Consider the following 17,749-nt stretch of genomic DNA (forward strand, 5'->3'; position numbering starts at 1 on the left):
TGACTGTCTGTGAGGAGTGTGGTGTGTTCTCCCTGTGTCTGCGTGGGTTTCCTCTGGGTGACTGTCTGTGAGGAGTGTGGTGTGTTCTCCCTGTGTCCGCGTGGGTTTCCTCCGGGTGACTGTCTGTGAGGAGTGTGGTGTGTTCTCCCTGTGTCTGTGTGGGTTTCCTCCGGGTGACTGTCTGTGAGGAGTGTGGTGTGTTCTCCCTGTGTCTGCGTGGGTTTCCTCTGGGTGACTGTCTGTGAGGAGTATGGTGTCAATAAGTGTGAGTGAATGTGTGTGTGTGTGTGTGTGTGTGTGTGTCGCCATGTTAAGGACTAGCACCACCTCCAGGGTGTGTTCCCACCTTACGCCCAGTGATTCTGGGTAGGCTCTGCACCCACCACGACCCTGAACTGGATAAGCGCTTACAGACAATTGTCCTGGAGACCTTAGAGCTGGCTGTGTTATATCAGGGATCTCCAGGGTGGTAGAACTCCAGAACAAGGATTGTGTAGCTCTGGTGTAAATGATCGACAGAAGGACATGAGACAAGCACAAAAAAATTTAATTTATCCTCAAGCATGAATATAATGATCTTAAAAACCCATCACAAATCACATTACAACCTCCAAACTACTCCGAGTAGAGAATTAAAGACATAAATGGCCTTTTTGGTTTAGTGAATTGAATTATTCTGTTTCCCTGCAACTCCCAGAGGAATTAAATCAAAATGTGTAATTAACCCATTAAATCAGGTCCTATGTCAATGCAGTCTGTTAAAATGAGGGTTGGAATAAAACCTTGTATCTCTGAAACAGTAAGGAACCGGTTTTATTGGTCCAGTGATCCCAAAATTTGGACCCCTAATTGATTGCAGTTGACGTTCCAATGAAGGCAAAAAGAAAAAAAGGTCAAACCTGGAGATACAAGGTTTAGGCCAGACACCAAGAGTAAAATTGTCACAGTAGAAATTTGCAGTTCTGAAATTCTGAAATAAGCAGAAGCGTTTGCTCAGGTATTTTGTATGTTTGCTCTCCTATTACATGTATGTGGTGATGGCTGCAGTAAAAAAAAAACAAAAAAAAACAAAGTTGCCTGTGAGAACCGGCGAGTTCAAGGGAAGTATTTGCAGTAATATGTTGGATTTTACATTCTTTTGTACAGAAGCGTGCTGCCAGAGACGATAAAGAAAACTCCTCAGTGTGTCGTTATTTTGAGATAAGCATCTCGTTATTATGAGATAGTATCACGATAGATAATATTACATATGACATTTTATCTCGTAATTATAAGTATCTTGTAATTATGAGATATGTATCTCATTTTTACGAGCTGGTGCTCACAGTGCTCAAATGAGCCGGTGCTTAGTTACGACAAAATATCTCATAATAATGAGATACTATCTCATAATAACGAGATGCGTATCAAATAATAACGGCATACTGAGGGATATATTTTTATCGTGAGTGGCCACCGTGTGCTTCTGTAGCCGATATCCTACAGCAGTAAATGCTCTAAAATGAAATTGAATAGTTAATAAATATAAACTGTTTTCTAAATTTGTGTTTTTCATATTTTGAATACAGTTATAAATTATTTATGAATAATATACTTGGAAAGAGAGACTGGCCCTTAAGAATTTTGATATGATCCAGTTCTGCCAAAAAAGTTCAAAAAAGTTTGGACACCCCTGCAATAAGCCTTAGGATGTGACTGTAATTCATTCATTCATTCATTCATTCACCTGCTATAACCACTTTTACTGGTTTTTATAATGTACTTTTACAGCATTGTCCTGAAATCAAGGGGGATGGGGGAATAGTTTTCATACCCTCCTCCAAAAGTTACATAGTGCAGTTTTCTGCAGTGCTGACCTATTACCATATTCCCTGTGTTGCTCTTGGTTGCTCTAGAGAACAGCGCTTGCCTTAAAAGTAAAATGTAAATGTGACTGACTGGAGCCCTGTGCAGTGACTGATGGTAGGCTGTGGACATACTGTTATGTTGACGAGAGTGACGCAGTGACAGGAGATGAATGCGTGATGAAACAGTGTTCCGTAAAAGAATGATGACAGTTATCAAAATGATTAGTTTGCGGATTTTTTTTTCAGTAGGCACCAAATGCTAAGACCTCCAGTGCCTGTTACTATCTTCAGATTCTGCAGCGGCTGAAAAACAGTAAAACAGTATTAGATTTCTATCTGAGCCACCTTTAAAAGGGCTGTAATGTATTCTCACCAATTCTGGACTATTTCTTTTGGTCCATTTTCATGAAATTATGAGACAAGTGTAAAGTTGTATCTGATATTCACAAATAATGGCCAAACAGCTACAATAATCATATTTAAAAAAAGGGGGTGGGGGGTATAATCATAAAAATGAAGCAGTAACCACCACCTGAAAACTAATCTGTGGTCTAGCTCCGTTGACTCTTTCTGCAGGTCACTGGTCCTTATCTGGTGTGTAGATGGAGAGGGTGCGAGCAGAGGGGTCTGTAGCTTTGATCCAGCGGGGCATCCAGTAATGAGGCGTCCACTCACAGCGGCCGGGATAATGTTTCTCAAATATCTGCCTGATGTAGAGCCCTTCTTTGGTGGTGGGGGTGTTGTAGGGGAACAGCTTTGCCGCTTTGGTCAGTTGAGAATCACTGATCTGCAGAAACAGAGAGAAAAGCTGACTTTCCAGTAAAAATGTTTTTCTTCCAATGAGACACGTAATGAAATCCCATTACTAGAGAATTAATCCAGCTTGTGTGCATTTCAAACATGGGGACTTTTAAACGACAATTATAAATTTCTTAGGATGTTTCCTCATCATTTGCTGCTCATCAAAGTGTCTGTAAAGGAGTTACAAAAATTAAACTGTCTCTGTCCAGTATGATAGGTTTTTCTCTCTCTTCTGAAAGGCTGAAACAGCATCTGGAAGATTTCAACCTCCAGAGGTGGATCACTTAAAGTGGAAATGTTTCCAATTCTAGATACAGCTAACTGCATTACTGAACGTGCTACAAAACTAAACAACTCGAGTTACAAATGAGTTTCTGTGGTCATTCAAACTGTGAATGAAAACGTACAGACACATTACACTTCAGACGCATAAAAAAGCACCGTTCCACATTAAAAGCTTCTATACGTAAACAAACCAACGAGAACAGCATTTCCTCACAATTTTAGACGTCCCCTTTAAGCTACAGAGGGGGATACATCAATCAAAACCTTTGATCTGAGCTTCTGGACAAAACGAATGCTTTAAGGTCTTATCAGTTATTTAGTCTGTCATCTTCTGTAACTTCTTCATCCTGATCAGGGCGTGCAGTGTGTGCAGGACCTGCCCAGAATCATTGACAGCAAGAGCGAACACACCCTGGACAAGGTGTGGACAAATCATACTCCTCCAGTAACACACACACACACACACGTTGACTATGCCTGCATGTCTTTTCAGTTTGACTTATCAGTCCTTCATCCACATGCCCTTCATAATCCCTTTCTTGAGTTTAAATGTGCCATATGGCATTTTTGGATAAAAGCACACATTTCAAGGACACAAGTGTCTTACCTGCGAAGCACTGAATAAAACAATCTTGAGGAGTATTTTAAGCTAATGTTTGAGTACATATGCATGTGGGATAACATGTCAGTTCCATGGGGATTAGGGTATCTAAAATTATAACACAGCACAGGGCCTTATATCTACTCTGTGTGTGTACCTCAGACTCTATGTGCTCCTGTAGGATGGTGTACCAAGACTTCTTCATGGAGGTTAACCCATCACTGAAGGCCTCTTTGCGTCTCCACAGGATCTCGTCTGGAATCAAATTCCGTCCTCTGAACGCGTCCCTCAAAAGATACTTCTCCACTCCGTCCTGTTCTCATTAAACACATGGGAACAACTTACAGTTTTTCTCAATGGCTTTGGAGCATTTCTCAGATCATCATTTATATTTGCAAAACATTACGTTCATTTCTCAAAACATTTCACACAAAGAGCACAAAGAGAGTCACTGTCTGTGAGGAGTGTGGTGTGTTCTCCCTGTGTCTGCGTGGGTTTCCTCCGGGTGATTGTCTGTGAGGAGTGTGGTGTGTTCTCCCTGTGTCTGTGTGGGTTTCCTCCGGGTGACTGTCTGTGAGGAGTGTGGTGTGTTCTCCCTGTGTCTGCGTGGGTTTCCTCCGGGTGACTGTCTGTGAGGAGTGTGGTGTGTTCTCCCTGTGTCTGCGTGGGTTTCCTCTGGGTGCTCCGGTTTCCTCCCACAGTCCAAAAACACACGTTGGTAGGTGGATTGGCGTCTCAAAAGTGTCCATAGGTGTGAGTGAATGTGTGAGTGTGTGTTGCCCTGTGAAGGACTGGCGCCCCCTCCAGGGTGTGTTCCTGCCTTGCACCCAGTGATTCCAGGTAGACTCCGGACCCACTGCGACACTGAACTGGATAAGCGTTACAGACAATGAATGAATTAATTAATGTGCTCTGAAGAGTGGATAAAGTCAGATTCAGTATTCTTGTTTCTTGCACTTTAGAATAAATGATTACAGATGTTAATTTGACTTTCAGTTTTTAATCACTTTATAAGTAAGAAAATACTGTCAATAACCATAATGCGTTTTTTTTGCTGATTATATAACAAAGAATCATAGATGACTGTGAGGAGATGGTGTGTTCTCCCTGTGTCTGCGTGGGTTTCCTCCGGGTGCTCCGGTTTCCTCCCACAGTCCAAAAAAACACGTTGGTAGGTGGATTGACGACTCAAAAGTGTCTGTAGGTGTGTGTGTGTGTGTTGCCCTGTGAAGGACTGGCACCCCCTCCAGGGTGTGTATTTCCGCCTTGCGCCCAGTGATTCCAGGTAGGCTCTGGACCCACCGCGACCCTGAATTGGATAAGGGGTTACAGATAATGAATGAATGAATGAATGAATGAGAATCATATATGACCCATCCCCAATGTAAAAACAGATCCCAGTAAAATAACATATGCCCCAACAAAAATATAGTAAATATATTTAAAATATAATACAGCAAATATAAAAAAACAGCCATAAAATATTATTATATGTAATAAGTAAAATAAGAGCTAAGAGCATCATCTGCATGTTCAAATCAAATCATTTCTAGTTGCTACTTGACGACACATGTTCATACATTGTTCCCATCTCTTTCACAGACACTGTACTCTAGAAGCAATCTTCAGTTACTTATGAAACTACAATGCATTAAACTGTTACTGTTACACCCAAGGAAGTGGAAACTATTCTCACCTTGGGTGCTCTCATCTCCTCAGGCAGAGAGAGGTAGTAGGCAGCGAACCTGTTGTCCAGGAAAGGCACTCGCAACTCCAGTCTGATTATAAGGATTTGGAGAATAAGAAGCTATTGAACACTGTAAGGAACACTGGGTAAAACTTGGTATTTTTGCTCCTCATTCAACACATGCAGAGCAATTTATTTAACAGCACCTTAAAATGTAATGAAGTTTATCATTAACCAGTTCATGACCACACAGCCATCCCCACTGTCCAGACATTCCAGGACTTCAGGAGGTGGACAGAAGGCCACTGATAGTGGAATCAATCAGTCACATTTTATTTACAGTGGACGAGACCGTCTTTATGTAGAGAAGCAGAGTTTTGTTCCTCACCCATGTGCAGCTGTAGTTCTGTCTGCTCTCAGCCCGTCAAACAGATAAAGTTCCTTCAGCAAACGCACACTGTCCTCTGCAGCATCCTTCAGAGACGGAGCCTGAGTCAGGGACCGACATTAAAAACAATCAGTCATCGTTTATTGTATTACTTTGTGTTTTTAATCACAGTTATTTACGTTTATCTTATCTGCTTAAACAGGTTTCATTTAATTTTTTTTTCATTTAATTATTTTACTGATGTATGTATTTATGACTACTCATGTAGCAAATGTATAATTATAATTCATATGTCCTTCTCTTTTAAATCTCTTTTATCCCCTCTTGTCAACCTATGTAGAACTGGCGCCCCCTCCTGGGTGTGTTCCTGCCTTGCGCCCAGTGATTCTGGATAGGCTCCGGACCCACCGCGACCCTGAACCAGATAAGTGCTTACAGACAACAAATGAATGAATTAATACATTTTTAATTTAATCTGTAATCTATGTAATCTTTACCTTATGGAAATAGATGTAGCCCTGGGTAAGTTCATCAGACCCTTCACCGGAGAAGATCACCACACTGTCTGTCTTCTCACGAATGTACTTCGATATCAGATACATGCCTAGAAACCCACACAAAACACAAACAACCCCAAAACTGCTGAACCATCACTGTATACATTGAGCAATACTGTCCCCAAGTGGGTAAGAAGATATTAGATATTATTTATCACTAACTTTCATAAACAATAGTTTAAAAGTTGTTACATTTAAAAACAAATTGACATCATTCTTTTTTAATTTATTTAACATTAACATTTTAACCGACACCTCCAAGAGTTTCAACTTTATAAATCATTGGCTACCAGCGATGCTCAGAGACTTTGACTCTATTCTGCCCGGAATGGAACATTTTCCTGTTTATATTTGCTTGGTGTTTTATAAATAATTAGCATTTTTGTTTATCTTTCCTTTCATGAAAAGTGCCATTAAAAATAAACAAGGGCATATTTGTGAATATTAGTAACTGTAAACTAAACATGTATCTCTTTCTTTCAGCCAAAAGGGTTTCAGTGAAAGCTTTTCGCTCAAGTTTTTAAAATAAAATCTATATTATGACTTTTAATACTTCACAGAAACACATCCTCACTTCAATGGAAGGTGACCTAAAGTAACAGAGCTCACCGACAGACGCTCGCACTGTGGTGAGGTCATAACTCTCCAGATGGAAAATGACCTTCTCCAAAGCCTTGATGCCCTCCTCAGCGGTGAAATTCACTTCATGGTGATCACTGCCAATGTAAGCTGCTACCTGCAGAAGAACAACAACAACATTCAGATCAGGAAAATCAAAACTGCATTCACTAGCTCTGGAAGAGGACAGAGATTAAAACTACTCTGCTGATTAAACCCCACTGACCTTCCGAGCAGCTGCAGCATCTGGACTGTCTTTGTCCCCAATGGCAAACGTCTGGATTGGGTAATCCAGCTGATTCTCTTTGGCCAGTTTGACAAGAGTAGCAGCCACCAGACTGGAGTCCAGCCCACCTGTAGAAGAGGGGAGGGCTCTACTGGCAGATCATTGATTTGTGTGGGTTTATTCTTTTAGGCATTTTTTTTAGGATCCAAGCACTGTATGTACAAAACCCTAAAGTATAACCGGACGGCTATCTACAGGGGAGACTCTGTGATAGTAGTCCCGTAAAGTTTACCAAGAGGAAAGTTTCAAGTGCCGATAAGAGTGCTTTGCACACGGTGGGAATCGAACCGGGGTCGTTTGGGTGCAAGGGCAGTGAGTGTACCAGTGTACTATGTATAAATTGTATATTGTAAAAATAATATACAAAATTCTTTTTTGGGAACGAAAATCATGCGAGGAGGTGGTGGATCAACCGACCGGGTCCCAGGGGCACATAGGTAGGGCTTCAAATGGGAGACGTGGAAAGTCCGGTTGACCTTTAGGGACGGTGGCAACTGAAGCCTGTATGACACAGGATTGACATGCCGGCTGACCTTAAATGGTCCAGTGTATTTGGGCGCCAATTTTTTATTGGTGACCCTGAATGGGAGATCTTTGGCGGCTAACCATTCACGCTGGCCTGGACAACAAGATGGCCCCAGCTGATGCCATCGGTCTACTAACGTCTTGCGAGAAGCAGACTGTGCCTGTAAGGTGATGCGTGTACGCCGCAACGCCACCTTGCAATGATGCACCATGATGGCAGCCGAAGGGACATCAGTTTCAGTCTCTTGGCCAGGGAATAAGGGAGGTAAATATCCAAACTGACACTCAAAGGGGGACATGCCCAGAGATGAGTGCCAGAGCGTGTTGTGATCATATTCTGCCCAGAACAAGTTATCAGCCCAGGTAGCAGGGTTGGTGGATGCCAAGCCCCGAAGAGACTGTTCCAGGTCCTGGTTCACCCTCTCAGTCTGACCATTAGACTGAGGGTGATAACCAGAGGATAGGCTGACTGAAGCCCCTAGAGAAGCACAGAAAGCCTTCCAAAAGCGGCTGGAGAACTGGGGACCCCTGTCCAAAACAAGGTCCTTAGGAATTCCATGGTATCGCACTACCTGGTTCAGAATGAGTTGTGCAGTCTCCTGGGTGAAGGGAGTTTGGGCAGAGCAAGAAACCGGGCTGCTTTGGAAAACCTGTCCACAATCACCATGATGACAGTGTTGCTTTTGGACTTGGGTAACCCAGTAATAAAGTCCAAAGACAGATGTGACCATGGGCGGTGTGGAATAGGTAGAGGATGGAGTAGGCCCAAAGACTTGGTTCTGGGTTCCTTGTTACGTGCACATGTCTCACAGGATGACACAAATTGTCAGACTTCCCTTGCCATACTAGGCCACCAGAACCGTCGTTGTAAGAATTTCAAGGTTCGGGTGGTCCCTGGATACCCTGCAAAGAGCTGGTGTGTCCTCAGTTTATGACCCGGGTCTGGACACTAGAAGGTACATAGAGCCTGTTTGCAGGACACCCACCTGGATCTGGCTCAATTTGCATGGCTTTTCTGACTACATCATTAATCTCCCACCGTAATGTTGCCAAAATGCATTCAGGAGGAACGGAGAAGAAAGCAGTACAGAAAGATCTTTCCACTGCCTGGAAAGGGCATCAGATTTAATATTCTTGGAACCTGGACGATAAGATAGTGTGAAGTCGAAACGACTGAAGAACAAGGCCCAACGGGCTTGTCTAGGATTCAGTCATTTCGCTGCCTGAATGTAAGAGAGGTTTTTATGATCAGTCCAGACCAAGAATGGGTGTTTTGCCCCCTCCAGCCAGTGTCTCCATTCCTTAAGAGCCATCTTAACAACTAAGAACTCTTGATCCCCCATGTCATAATTCCGTTTGCTAGGAGTCAAGCAATGGGAGAAATACGCACAAGGATGGAGTTTGTGTTCCTCACCTGAGCGTTGGGACAGAACAGCACCTATCCCAATATCAGAGGCTTTTACCTCTACCACAAAGGGTAGGTCTGGGTCTGGGAGATGCAAGAGAGGAGCAGTAGTTAACCTGTGCTTGAGATCTTCAAAAGCTTTCTGGGCTTCGTCAGTCCATCGCAAAGGGCCAGACTGCTTTTGGGTCAACACAGTAAGTGGGGCTGCCACAGTGCCAAACTTTTTCCTGACAAACCAGCGGTAAAAATTGGCAAAACCCAGAAATCGCTGGACCAAGCGGAGGGAGGTAGGGTGAGGCCAGTCAGCCACTGCTTTTAGTTTGGTTGGGTCCATAGCTAGACTGCCCTTGCAGACCACAAATCCCAAGAAATGTACAACAGGTACATGGAATTGGGATTTCTCTAGTTTGACAAAGAGATGGTTTTCCAAGAGTAGTTGTAGGACCCGATGGACATGGACGACATGCTCTTTCATGGTCTTACTGAATATAAATATGTCATTCAAATAAATGAACACATAGAGACAGAGTGTCTCCTGCAGGACCTCATGGATGAGTATTTGAAAGACATCCAGCGCATTCATCAAGCCGAAAGGCATAACTAGGTACTCGTAATGACCTGTGGGGGTGATGAAGGCTGTCTTCCACTCATCTACTTGCCGAATACGCACCAGATTGTAGGCGCTCCCGAGGTCTAATTTTTTCCCGAGGTCACTGAGGCCTGTTGGAGCACCTCAAATGTGGTGGTCATAAGAGGCAAATGATAACAGTCCTTGATAGCAATTTTATTGAGACCTCTGTAATCTATGCAGGGACGTAGACCACCATCCTTTTTCCCCACAAAGAAAAACCCTGCACCCGCGGGAGAGGTAGAGGGGTGGATGATACCCTGTGCCAGGGCGTCTTTAATGTAATTCTCCATAGCAACCTTTTCAGGACTGGAGAAAGAAAAGAGATGCCCCCTGGTGGGAAGAGTGCCACGTTGTAACTCTATGGCACAATTGAAGGTCCGATGAGGTGGTAGTACTTCTTTTTTCTGCTTACTAAAAACCTCCTGGAGGTCATGGTAAGCGGTTGGTACTTTCCTTAAATCGATGGGGTTACCTGGGAATGTCCTAGGGCTCCCCAGGACTCCAGGACATAAGCATGAAGTTTTGCAATGGGGTCCCCACTGCTGAATGCATGTAGATAGCCAATCAATGTGAGGGTTATGCCTCTGTAACCAAAAGAACCTCAGGATAACAGGCAGGTCAGGTGCCCGGGTCAAGAACAATGACAGTCGTTCTGTGTGTTGACCCACTTTCATGATGATGGGCTTGGTTTGTTGGTTGATGGCCCCTGATCTGAGTGGGGATCTGTCAACAGCAGAAACTGGCAAAGGAGTGGTCAGGGGCTCCATGGGCAACCCCAGCAGCTGAACAGCAGAAATGTCCATGAAGTCACCTGCTGCACCGGAGTCAATAAATGCTGTTACACGACCTTCCTTGAGTGGTTCTCCCTATAACATCATGACAGTGAGAAACAACCCGCTTGCATGGGGACTAAGAAGAGGGCCTACCCTGTGGTAGCCCTACCGGGGGTAGGCCTGGCATTTTACTGGCCTGGTAGGGGAATTATTTACTTTGTGGTCCTCCTTACCACAATACATACATTGACCCTGACGTCTCCTTGTTTCCGCTTCCTGAGGAGTAATATGGGTGTGACCAAGGCTTGCAAGGTAATCCGGGCTTGCAAATCCCACCTGCTCTCAGCAGCCAGGGTACAGAAGGCAATGTTGTATTCAGCAACATGGCTTTGGAAAAAAGTGTGGAAGTGGCACAGTCAGGAGACTCTGATTCCCAGAGGCCTGTAGCCCATGTCAATGCAAGATCTGAAAATAATGAGATCATATATGCCACCTTGGCCCTTTCAGTGGGTCAAGCTGTTGGATGCTTGCTCGAAAGCCAAGGAGCACTGGAGCAGCAAGCCCTGACATCCACCTGGCTCTCCACTAAATCTTACTGGGGCTGGTAGCATAATATCCCCACTAGGTGGAGGAAGCGGCTGAGTGGGTGAAACGGATGGCGTATCTTCCATGGGTGGAGAAGCCAGTCGTTGAATTGCTACAGTTAATTCCTTTAGACGCTGAGAAATCTGATTTAAAGCCTCCTCATATTTACCCAAATGGGCTCCCTGAGATGATATGGCTTGTTGTAAAGCAGCCTTATCTGCTGAATCCATTATACTGGCGGAGTCTTGCTGTAACAGGACGGCTATCTACAGGGGAGACTCTGTGATAGTAGTCCCGTAAAATTTACCAAGAGGAAAGATTCAAGTGCAGATAAGAGTGCTTTGCACATGGTGGGAATTGAACCGGGGTCATTTGGGTGCAAGGGCAGTGAGTGCAAGGGCCGTGAGTTGATTCAACCCAAAGGTAGCAAGTTCAAAAGAAACCTGAAAGACTCCTTTTGGAGAAAAAACACCAAATTACCAGCGTGGTCTGGTTTAGTACAAACTCAAGACTGAGAGAGCAGCGCGCAGGTCTTATAAAGTGTCAGCACCAGCTGTTCTCACTTGGGCTGATTACTAGGCATCCTGGTGCATAAATCAAATTAAAAGTGAGGTTTCACATGTCTAAGATGTGGACACATGCACTGTATACATTTGTGTGCAATGCAAAGTTACATGATCTCAAATCTCGCAACACAAGTACAATTTATGATGTGTTTTTATGCTTGATCTGATTAGCAAGTACCTGAGAGGAGGCACCCGATTCTCCTTTGGCCCATCTGCTGTTTCCTCACTGCATTTTCAAACAGGATCCTGATGTTGGATTTCACTGTCTGTGGATCAAAACCTACACAAACAGAAACAATTTCAACAATTCTGGGATATTAATAAGATGGACTGTAGTTAAATACTTACACTGGGGGTTGTTTCAGCTCAGACATTTATTCATTATCTGTAACCCTTATCCACTTCAGGGTATATTAAAATAAATGTGGACAAATTTTTTTTCGATTTTGAAGAATTTCTTAAAGCTTTTTTTTTTGCTAATCCAAAAATATCAATATGCTTTATAACACTTTGTGTGTTATTTTATAGAGTATGTACTCAAATACAATGTACAAATATGATACATTCAGACAGGAAATGACGCTTTAGTTAGCTGTCCAGAAATCTTCATTGCTCATGTTATCTGTGATGGTGTGATCTCCTGTGATCTCTGAATTTCTACCTTGGCTGAGTTTCCCAGCGCTGTCATAAATGGCATGTTTGGGTTCATCTGTGCAGCTGTGGAAACGGTCCAGCTTGACAGACTCCACTTTTCCACTCAACTTCAGGTCAAACACCTCGAAGTGACCGGGTGGGAAGGGTGTGATCTTCACTGGTTCAGACATAGAGTGTGTGATCTGTGTTAGACCTGAGGACACAGAGGTGGTGCAGACAGGTTTTCAGACAATATCAAATGTTAAAATATATGGTCTCATTTATCTTAGGGGTTCTTCAGTTCACTTCTTACAGAACTATGAACAACTACAGCTGTCCATGATCACGTTGGCCTAATGAGTGATGAGTTGGAACAGAAATTTTATAAACATTTGACCATGTTGTGAGCCCTAATTGGAGCTTCTCTGGTGAAAATCAAGCCCCTGTAAAAAGATCCCAGATGCTGGAGTCTTACCTTTGGCCTCTGAGCAGACGGCGAGGAGACCATTGTCTGTCAGCATCTTAAACATGGGTTTCACTCCGTATGTGTCCCTACCCAGGAAAACCTTCCTGTTGGCTGTGTCCAGCAGGATAAAGGCAAACACACCATCCAGCAGAGGGGCCATTGTCTCAATGCCGAAGCGGTCGTACAGGTGAAGCATGATCTCGCCATCCGTTCTGGTCTGATAGTCAAACTCAAAGAACTCTTGCAGCTTTAGGCAAAAAATATATATATATTAGAACTAAACACAGCTATCAGTCCCCAAGGCAAAGATACATTGTGTACAAACGTTGGGAGAAACTTCAACTACTATGACATACAGCCTTTATAAATTCCATACAGACCTCAGACATAGTATATGTGACACTCTGTTGCAGCTCCACATGAGCCTAAAATCTCCCAACCCTCACACACACACACTTGCACACACTTGTTACTACTGTGAAGGGAGAACAAACTCACTATTGATAACCTTCTATTTCAGAAGAAACTCTGGAGTCAGTGTCTACAAACGGGATAAAACCACTCTCCTGGAAGTCAGTGACTGTGGATTGAACCTTGTGATTGTTAGCTCATACCCTTTCGTAGTTGTAGATCTCTCCATTGAAGCAAAGCCAGAGGTAGGGGAACTTCTTGATCCTCAGCGGCTGCATGCCACACAGCTGGTCCAAGATGGCCAGGCGGTGAAAACCGAAGCAGCAGTTGGTGAAGTCGTTAACATTCTCAAATCGGAAAGCGTCCGGACCACGGTGAGCGATCTTCATTGCACAGGTGCACTGTACTGACAGGCACTCGTCACTCCCAAATAACGCCCAGATACCACACATTGTGCTGTGGGAGACAAAAGAAAGAGTTATTAGTCTCAAATAAGTATATACAGTGATATAAAGTTTTGCTAAAACATATTTGTACATTTGTACCACATGTGAAAGTCCACTATGTTCAGAAACATTTTGCCAATTAATTTATTTCACTGTATATACGTAACCTGGCGGTAGGTAAAGGCAGCAAATGAGCATCAGCAGACCACAGTTAGTGTGAAGGACAATGATTATTATTATTATTGCCAGAACACTAGAAACGCAAAGCCCATTGATTTGTTTGATTGATTGATTCACCCATTTGTTTTAGACATTTCCATTGCTTGAAAACTCAAAATTTTAACACACCTCAAACTGACAAAAAAAATTATCCACATAGTTACAAACTGCTGAAAATTGGCACACTCGTTAGGCTTCTCAAGGTTTTAGAAACTTTTTTTTACCTTTTTTCTTGTATGTGGCTAGATGACTCAGTGGTTTTTGTTTTGGTTACCACAAACCTCCACTATTCACACATTTTGCTAGAAAAAAAGACCTCAATATGTCGCAGCTTGACTTGTATTAGCTCCAGACAGTGGTGGACAGTAAGGAAGTAAATGTAATTCATTACTGTACTTAAGTACAGTGGAATCTCTACTAAAGATATACTATACTAACGAACTTTTCCAAGATACGAACCGAGCATTTGAATATTTTTTGCCTCCACCAACGAACCATGACTCTAGAAACAAACTCGAGCCTCCGCTGGAAATGGCCACTGACCCCAATAGGCGAGTCTCCCAGCGAATCGAAATTCGTGCTAAGTTAAGTCGTATCTACGCTTCGTCTCCCCACATTCACCCGCCTACTCTCCGTTATTCCACCCACCCCCCCACCTCCCGTCATACAGCCAATGCCTGTGTTACTCCTTCAGCCAGTCGTCACGTCTTCAAGGTAGCGATATGTAACCACTTAAAACTTTTATTTGTTTTTTATTACTGTTACCACTGTATTTCTCTTTTATTTTTAGAAATGCTACATGTATTTTTTTTTTTTACTAGTTTGAGAGTGTTGTAAACATATATCAGTGCAAAAAGGGTGAGGGGTGGGGGCTGGAATGCATTTATTGCTTTTCCGTTATTTTAAATGGGGAAACATCAACATCTCCTTAAATTCATTGGAACCCAACTGTGAGTTTGACACTGAATCTGTCCTCTCCTGTGTGGTAAAAACAATTAAAAGTGGAAACAAGGGGTTATAGGACGAACTTGAACTGTTTTTACCACTACAAAGTTTATCCGCGTAAAACCAATAAAACCAAAGGCAGGCTTTTATTTAATCAATTATTTTGTGAATTTTAGACTTTCAGTTCTTAGAACTGAACAAAATGATCTGTACCGTTTAGTATTTGGCTGTATTTGAGTCATCAATAACTAACATTCATATACACAGCTTTACAGATCTGTAGATGTCACAAATCACTCACCGACGATGAGAGTCAGTTGGAGGTTTATTAAACACAATACATGAAGCGAGGTCAAAACCAGAATATTCCAAAACCCCAAAAATCAGTACAGAGAGTGAGACAAGTGCAAGAATTAGAATAGAAAGTATTCTGTCTTATTAGCTCTATAGCGTCACCTATGTTTTCAGTGTGTATTTGACCCCTCTAGAATGCTTGAAAATTCACTCTTTAAGATCTCACATAGATTTAGAAATATATAAGGCACACAAAATGCTCTTCTGGAAGAATGGGCAAGAATTCCCACAGACACACTCCAAAATCCAGTAAAAAGCCTTCGCAGAAGAGTGGAAGCTAGAATTAGGGCTGCAAATGGGGTTTAAGTCCATATTAAAGAGAATGTCTACGACTGTGGGGAAACGCTGTTCTCTCTTGGGTTGTTTACAATCGAAATCTCCTTGTCTTTTAAGTGGAACAGTTTGCTCGAGGAGGCTGTTTTTTGTACAGGGATGAAGTGTAACTTGTCTACGTTTTTATTCACTGTTTGAAATACCACAAAGACTTGTTTGTAACTCGAGCTGTTTAGTTTTTGTAGGACTTTCGGTAACGCAGGTAGCCAGTTAGACATTTCCCCCTTGAGATGCGAAACAGCAAAAGTATGTCAATATTACCCAGCTATGGAGTAGGAATAGAGCAATACCCTCCTCATTTCAGTTCATGCTTTTCACTGTTTGGAGTTCGCTCCATTATCAAAAAAAAAAAAAATACTCCAGATGTGTTTGTGTGTGTGTGTGTGTGTGTGAGAGAGAGAGAGAGAGAGAGAGTATATTTTTTGACAATGGATTAGCTTAGCATACAGAACTGAGACAGATGTTTTTTATATACTCATTTAGACTCTGGGGCTTTGTGAACCCATTAGACCAGTTTCAAGCACGCAAATAGTGATGAAATGTCTGAATTTTATAACATGTTTTTTGATTAGGAGTGTGGTGTGTTCTCCCTGTGTCTGCGTGGGTTTCCTCCGGGTGACTGTCTGTGAGGAGTGTGGTGTGTTCTCCCTGTGTCTGCGTGGGTTTCCTCCGGGTGACTGTCTGTGAGGAGTGTGGTGTGTTCTCCCTGTATCTGCGTGGGTTTCCTCCGGGTGACTGTCTGTGAGGAGTGTGGTGTGTTCTCCCTGTGTCTGCGTGGGTTTCCTCCGGGTGACTGTCTGTGAGGAGTGTGGTGTGTTCTCCCTGTGTCTGTGTGGGTTTCCTCCGGGTGACTGTCTGTGAGGAGTGTGGTGTGTTCTCCCTGTGTCTGTGTGGGTTTCCTCCGGGTGCCCCAGTTTCCTCCCATGCTCCAAAAACACATGTTGGTAGGTGGATTGGCGACTCAAAAGTGTCCATAGGTGTGAATGTGTGAGTGTGTGTGTGTTGCCCTGTGAAGGACTACCGCCCCCTCCAGGGTGTGTTTTCACCTTGCGTGACCCTGAATTGGATAAGCGGTTACAGACAATAAATGAATGGTTTTGGTTTTCCATACAGTAATATAAATATATAACAGTTACACCATGTCCTGAAGTATCAAATGTAAACACCAGTTGTTTTTTTTTTTTTTTCAAGAGCAGTGAAATATCACCCTTATTTCTGTCCAGTGCCCTTTTTTCCACTGAAATGTTTTTTTCCAGTATCCAAACAAGCCAAACTTGTTATGACTCTTATTCTCAATAGCACTGAAAGTCATGACTGAAATAAAACTATTAGTTACAGCATGAAGAAAAATGTGCCATCAAAACAGTTTACCATTTCTCTAGACTATTATGCATATATGTTTTTTACATGTATTCCGTTCGTTCTCTTCACTTTCACTTGTTTTTCTGTCCCTTCATTCCTTTTCCTTGTTTTTTCTCTCCACCACTTTCTCTTTTCACTTTTCTCTTTTCTTCACTTGACTTAGTTACTTTATAGAAAATAAACTCAAAACAAAAAGTAATATTCGTAATAAGAGGGGTTTTGACATTTTTTTAATGCTTAAAGTATAAAAATGAACATTTTAAGGTTGTATACTTATATTTTTCTCATCCTATATCCTGTGGCCTTTTTCAAATAATTAGCTCTCTTTGTATCATTTCACTCCAGTATTTAAAATGTACTTGTAGTGGGATTTAAAACAGGTTTTAACAAGGTACATAGTCTGGACTGATGAAGAATAAAGTCAGAAATGTAGTTTAAGAACTAACCTTTCTTAAATCTGCAGTGAAACAATAAAAGATAGATCTGTGGTGTTATTTAAGGCAAAAATATTTGTGTGTGTTGTGTTCAGAGAGAGTTGTGTTTTAAGCTCTAGTCTTATATAAAATTATATACTGCATCATGTGTGTCAGCATCAGCAGAATACCCTGCACCAAAGAACAAAGAGACGATTACAGAGAGAGTGAGTCATGTTTCTAACACACCTCTAAATATATGAAATCTAGTTTTACCTTCAGAGGGAAGCCAAGTCAAAGCTGAGTTAGAGCTGAACTGCAGCTGAGAGGAGCTCAGGAGCTACACTAACACACACCCAGTCAAAATTAAAATCCCTAATTTCTAAATGCACCAATCATTGTGTCGCCATAGCACTGTGACTACTTCCTTGTTTCTGCACACACTGTACATTCTCTCAGCTCCACTGAGTATACAGAATCACCCTGAAGTCCTGCAATTACAGACTGTATTCATTCCCAGTGAATAAAATTACATCTCACCTATGAATAGTCTTTAGTATATTACATTAAAGAAAGACTGCATTCTCGTTCATTTCATCTTTTAAAGAGAAT

The 17,749-nt window shown here is 42.4% G+C and overlaps 1 protein-coding gene across 4 annotated transcripts; it reads right to left on the reverse strand.

The window, feature by feature from the left end:
* Positions 1–354: 354 nt before the first annotated feature.
* On the reverse strand, positions 355–17,469 carry LOC136681713 (asparagine synthetase [glutamine-hydrolyzing]-like). Of its 4 annotated transcripts, none has more exons than XM_066658696.1 (13): positions 17,414–17,469; positions 13,269–13,521; positions 12,664–12,901; positions 12,217–12,402; positions 11,734–11,835; positions 7,011–7,138; positions 6,776–6,902; positions 6,107–6,213; positions 5,610–5,710; positions 5,231–5,312; positions 3,692–3,847; positions 2,377–2,634; positions 356–2,150 (listed from the first exon to the last, which is right to left on the reverse strand). In XM_066658696.1, the coding sequence occupies exons 2-12, from the start codon at positions 13,515–13,517 to the stop codon at positions 2,425–2,427; spliced, it is 1,686 nt and encodes a 561-aa protein (XP_066514793.1). In that variant the 5' UTR covers positions 13,518–13,521; positions 17,414–17,469; the 3' UTR covers positions 356–2,150; positions 2,377–2,424. The 4 variants fall into 4 exon arrangements, with proteins under 4 accessions (XP_066514791.1, XP_066514793.1, XP_066514792.1 ...); XM_066658695.1 differs by having other exon boundaries at positions 357–2,150; positions 2,380–2,634; XM_066658694.1 differs by having other exon boundaries at positions 355–2,634.
* Between the last annotated feature and the right edge of the window lie 280 nt (positions 17,470–17,749).

Source organism: Hoplias malabaricus, unplaced genomic scaffold (assembly GCF_029633855.1).
Source record: "Hoplias malabaricus isolate fHopMal1 unplaced genomic scaffold, fHopMal1.hap1 scaffold_333, whole genome shotgun sequence".
Taxonomy (NCBI): domain Eukaryota; kingdom Metazoa; phylum Chordata; class Actinopteri; order Characiformes; family Erythrinidae; genus Hoplias; species Hoplias malabaricus.

What these genes read in the sequence shown, in the direction of transcription:
- LOC136681713 (XM_066658694.1), bottom strand. Translation starts at nt 13,517, where the DNA reads ATGTGTGGTATCTGGGCGTTATTTGGGAGTGACGAGTGCCTGTCAGTA. An exon ending in CGTCTGCTCAGAGGCCAAAG is followed by an intron (nt 12,403 to 12,663) that starts GTAAGACTCCAG and finishes CTGTGTCCTCAG; the next exon opens with GTCTAACACAGATCACACAC. An exon ending in AGGAGCACATAGAGTCTGAG is followed by an intron (nt 2,635 to 3,691) that starts GTACACACACAG and finishes CTGTTTCTGCAG; the next exon opens with ATCAGTGATTCTCAACTGAC.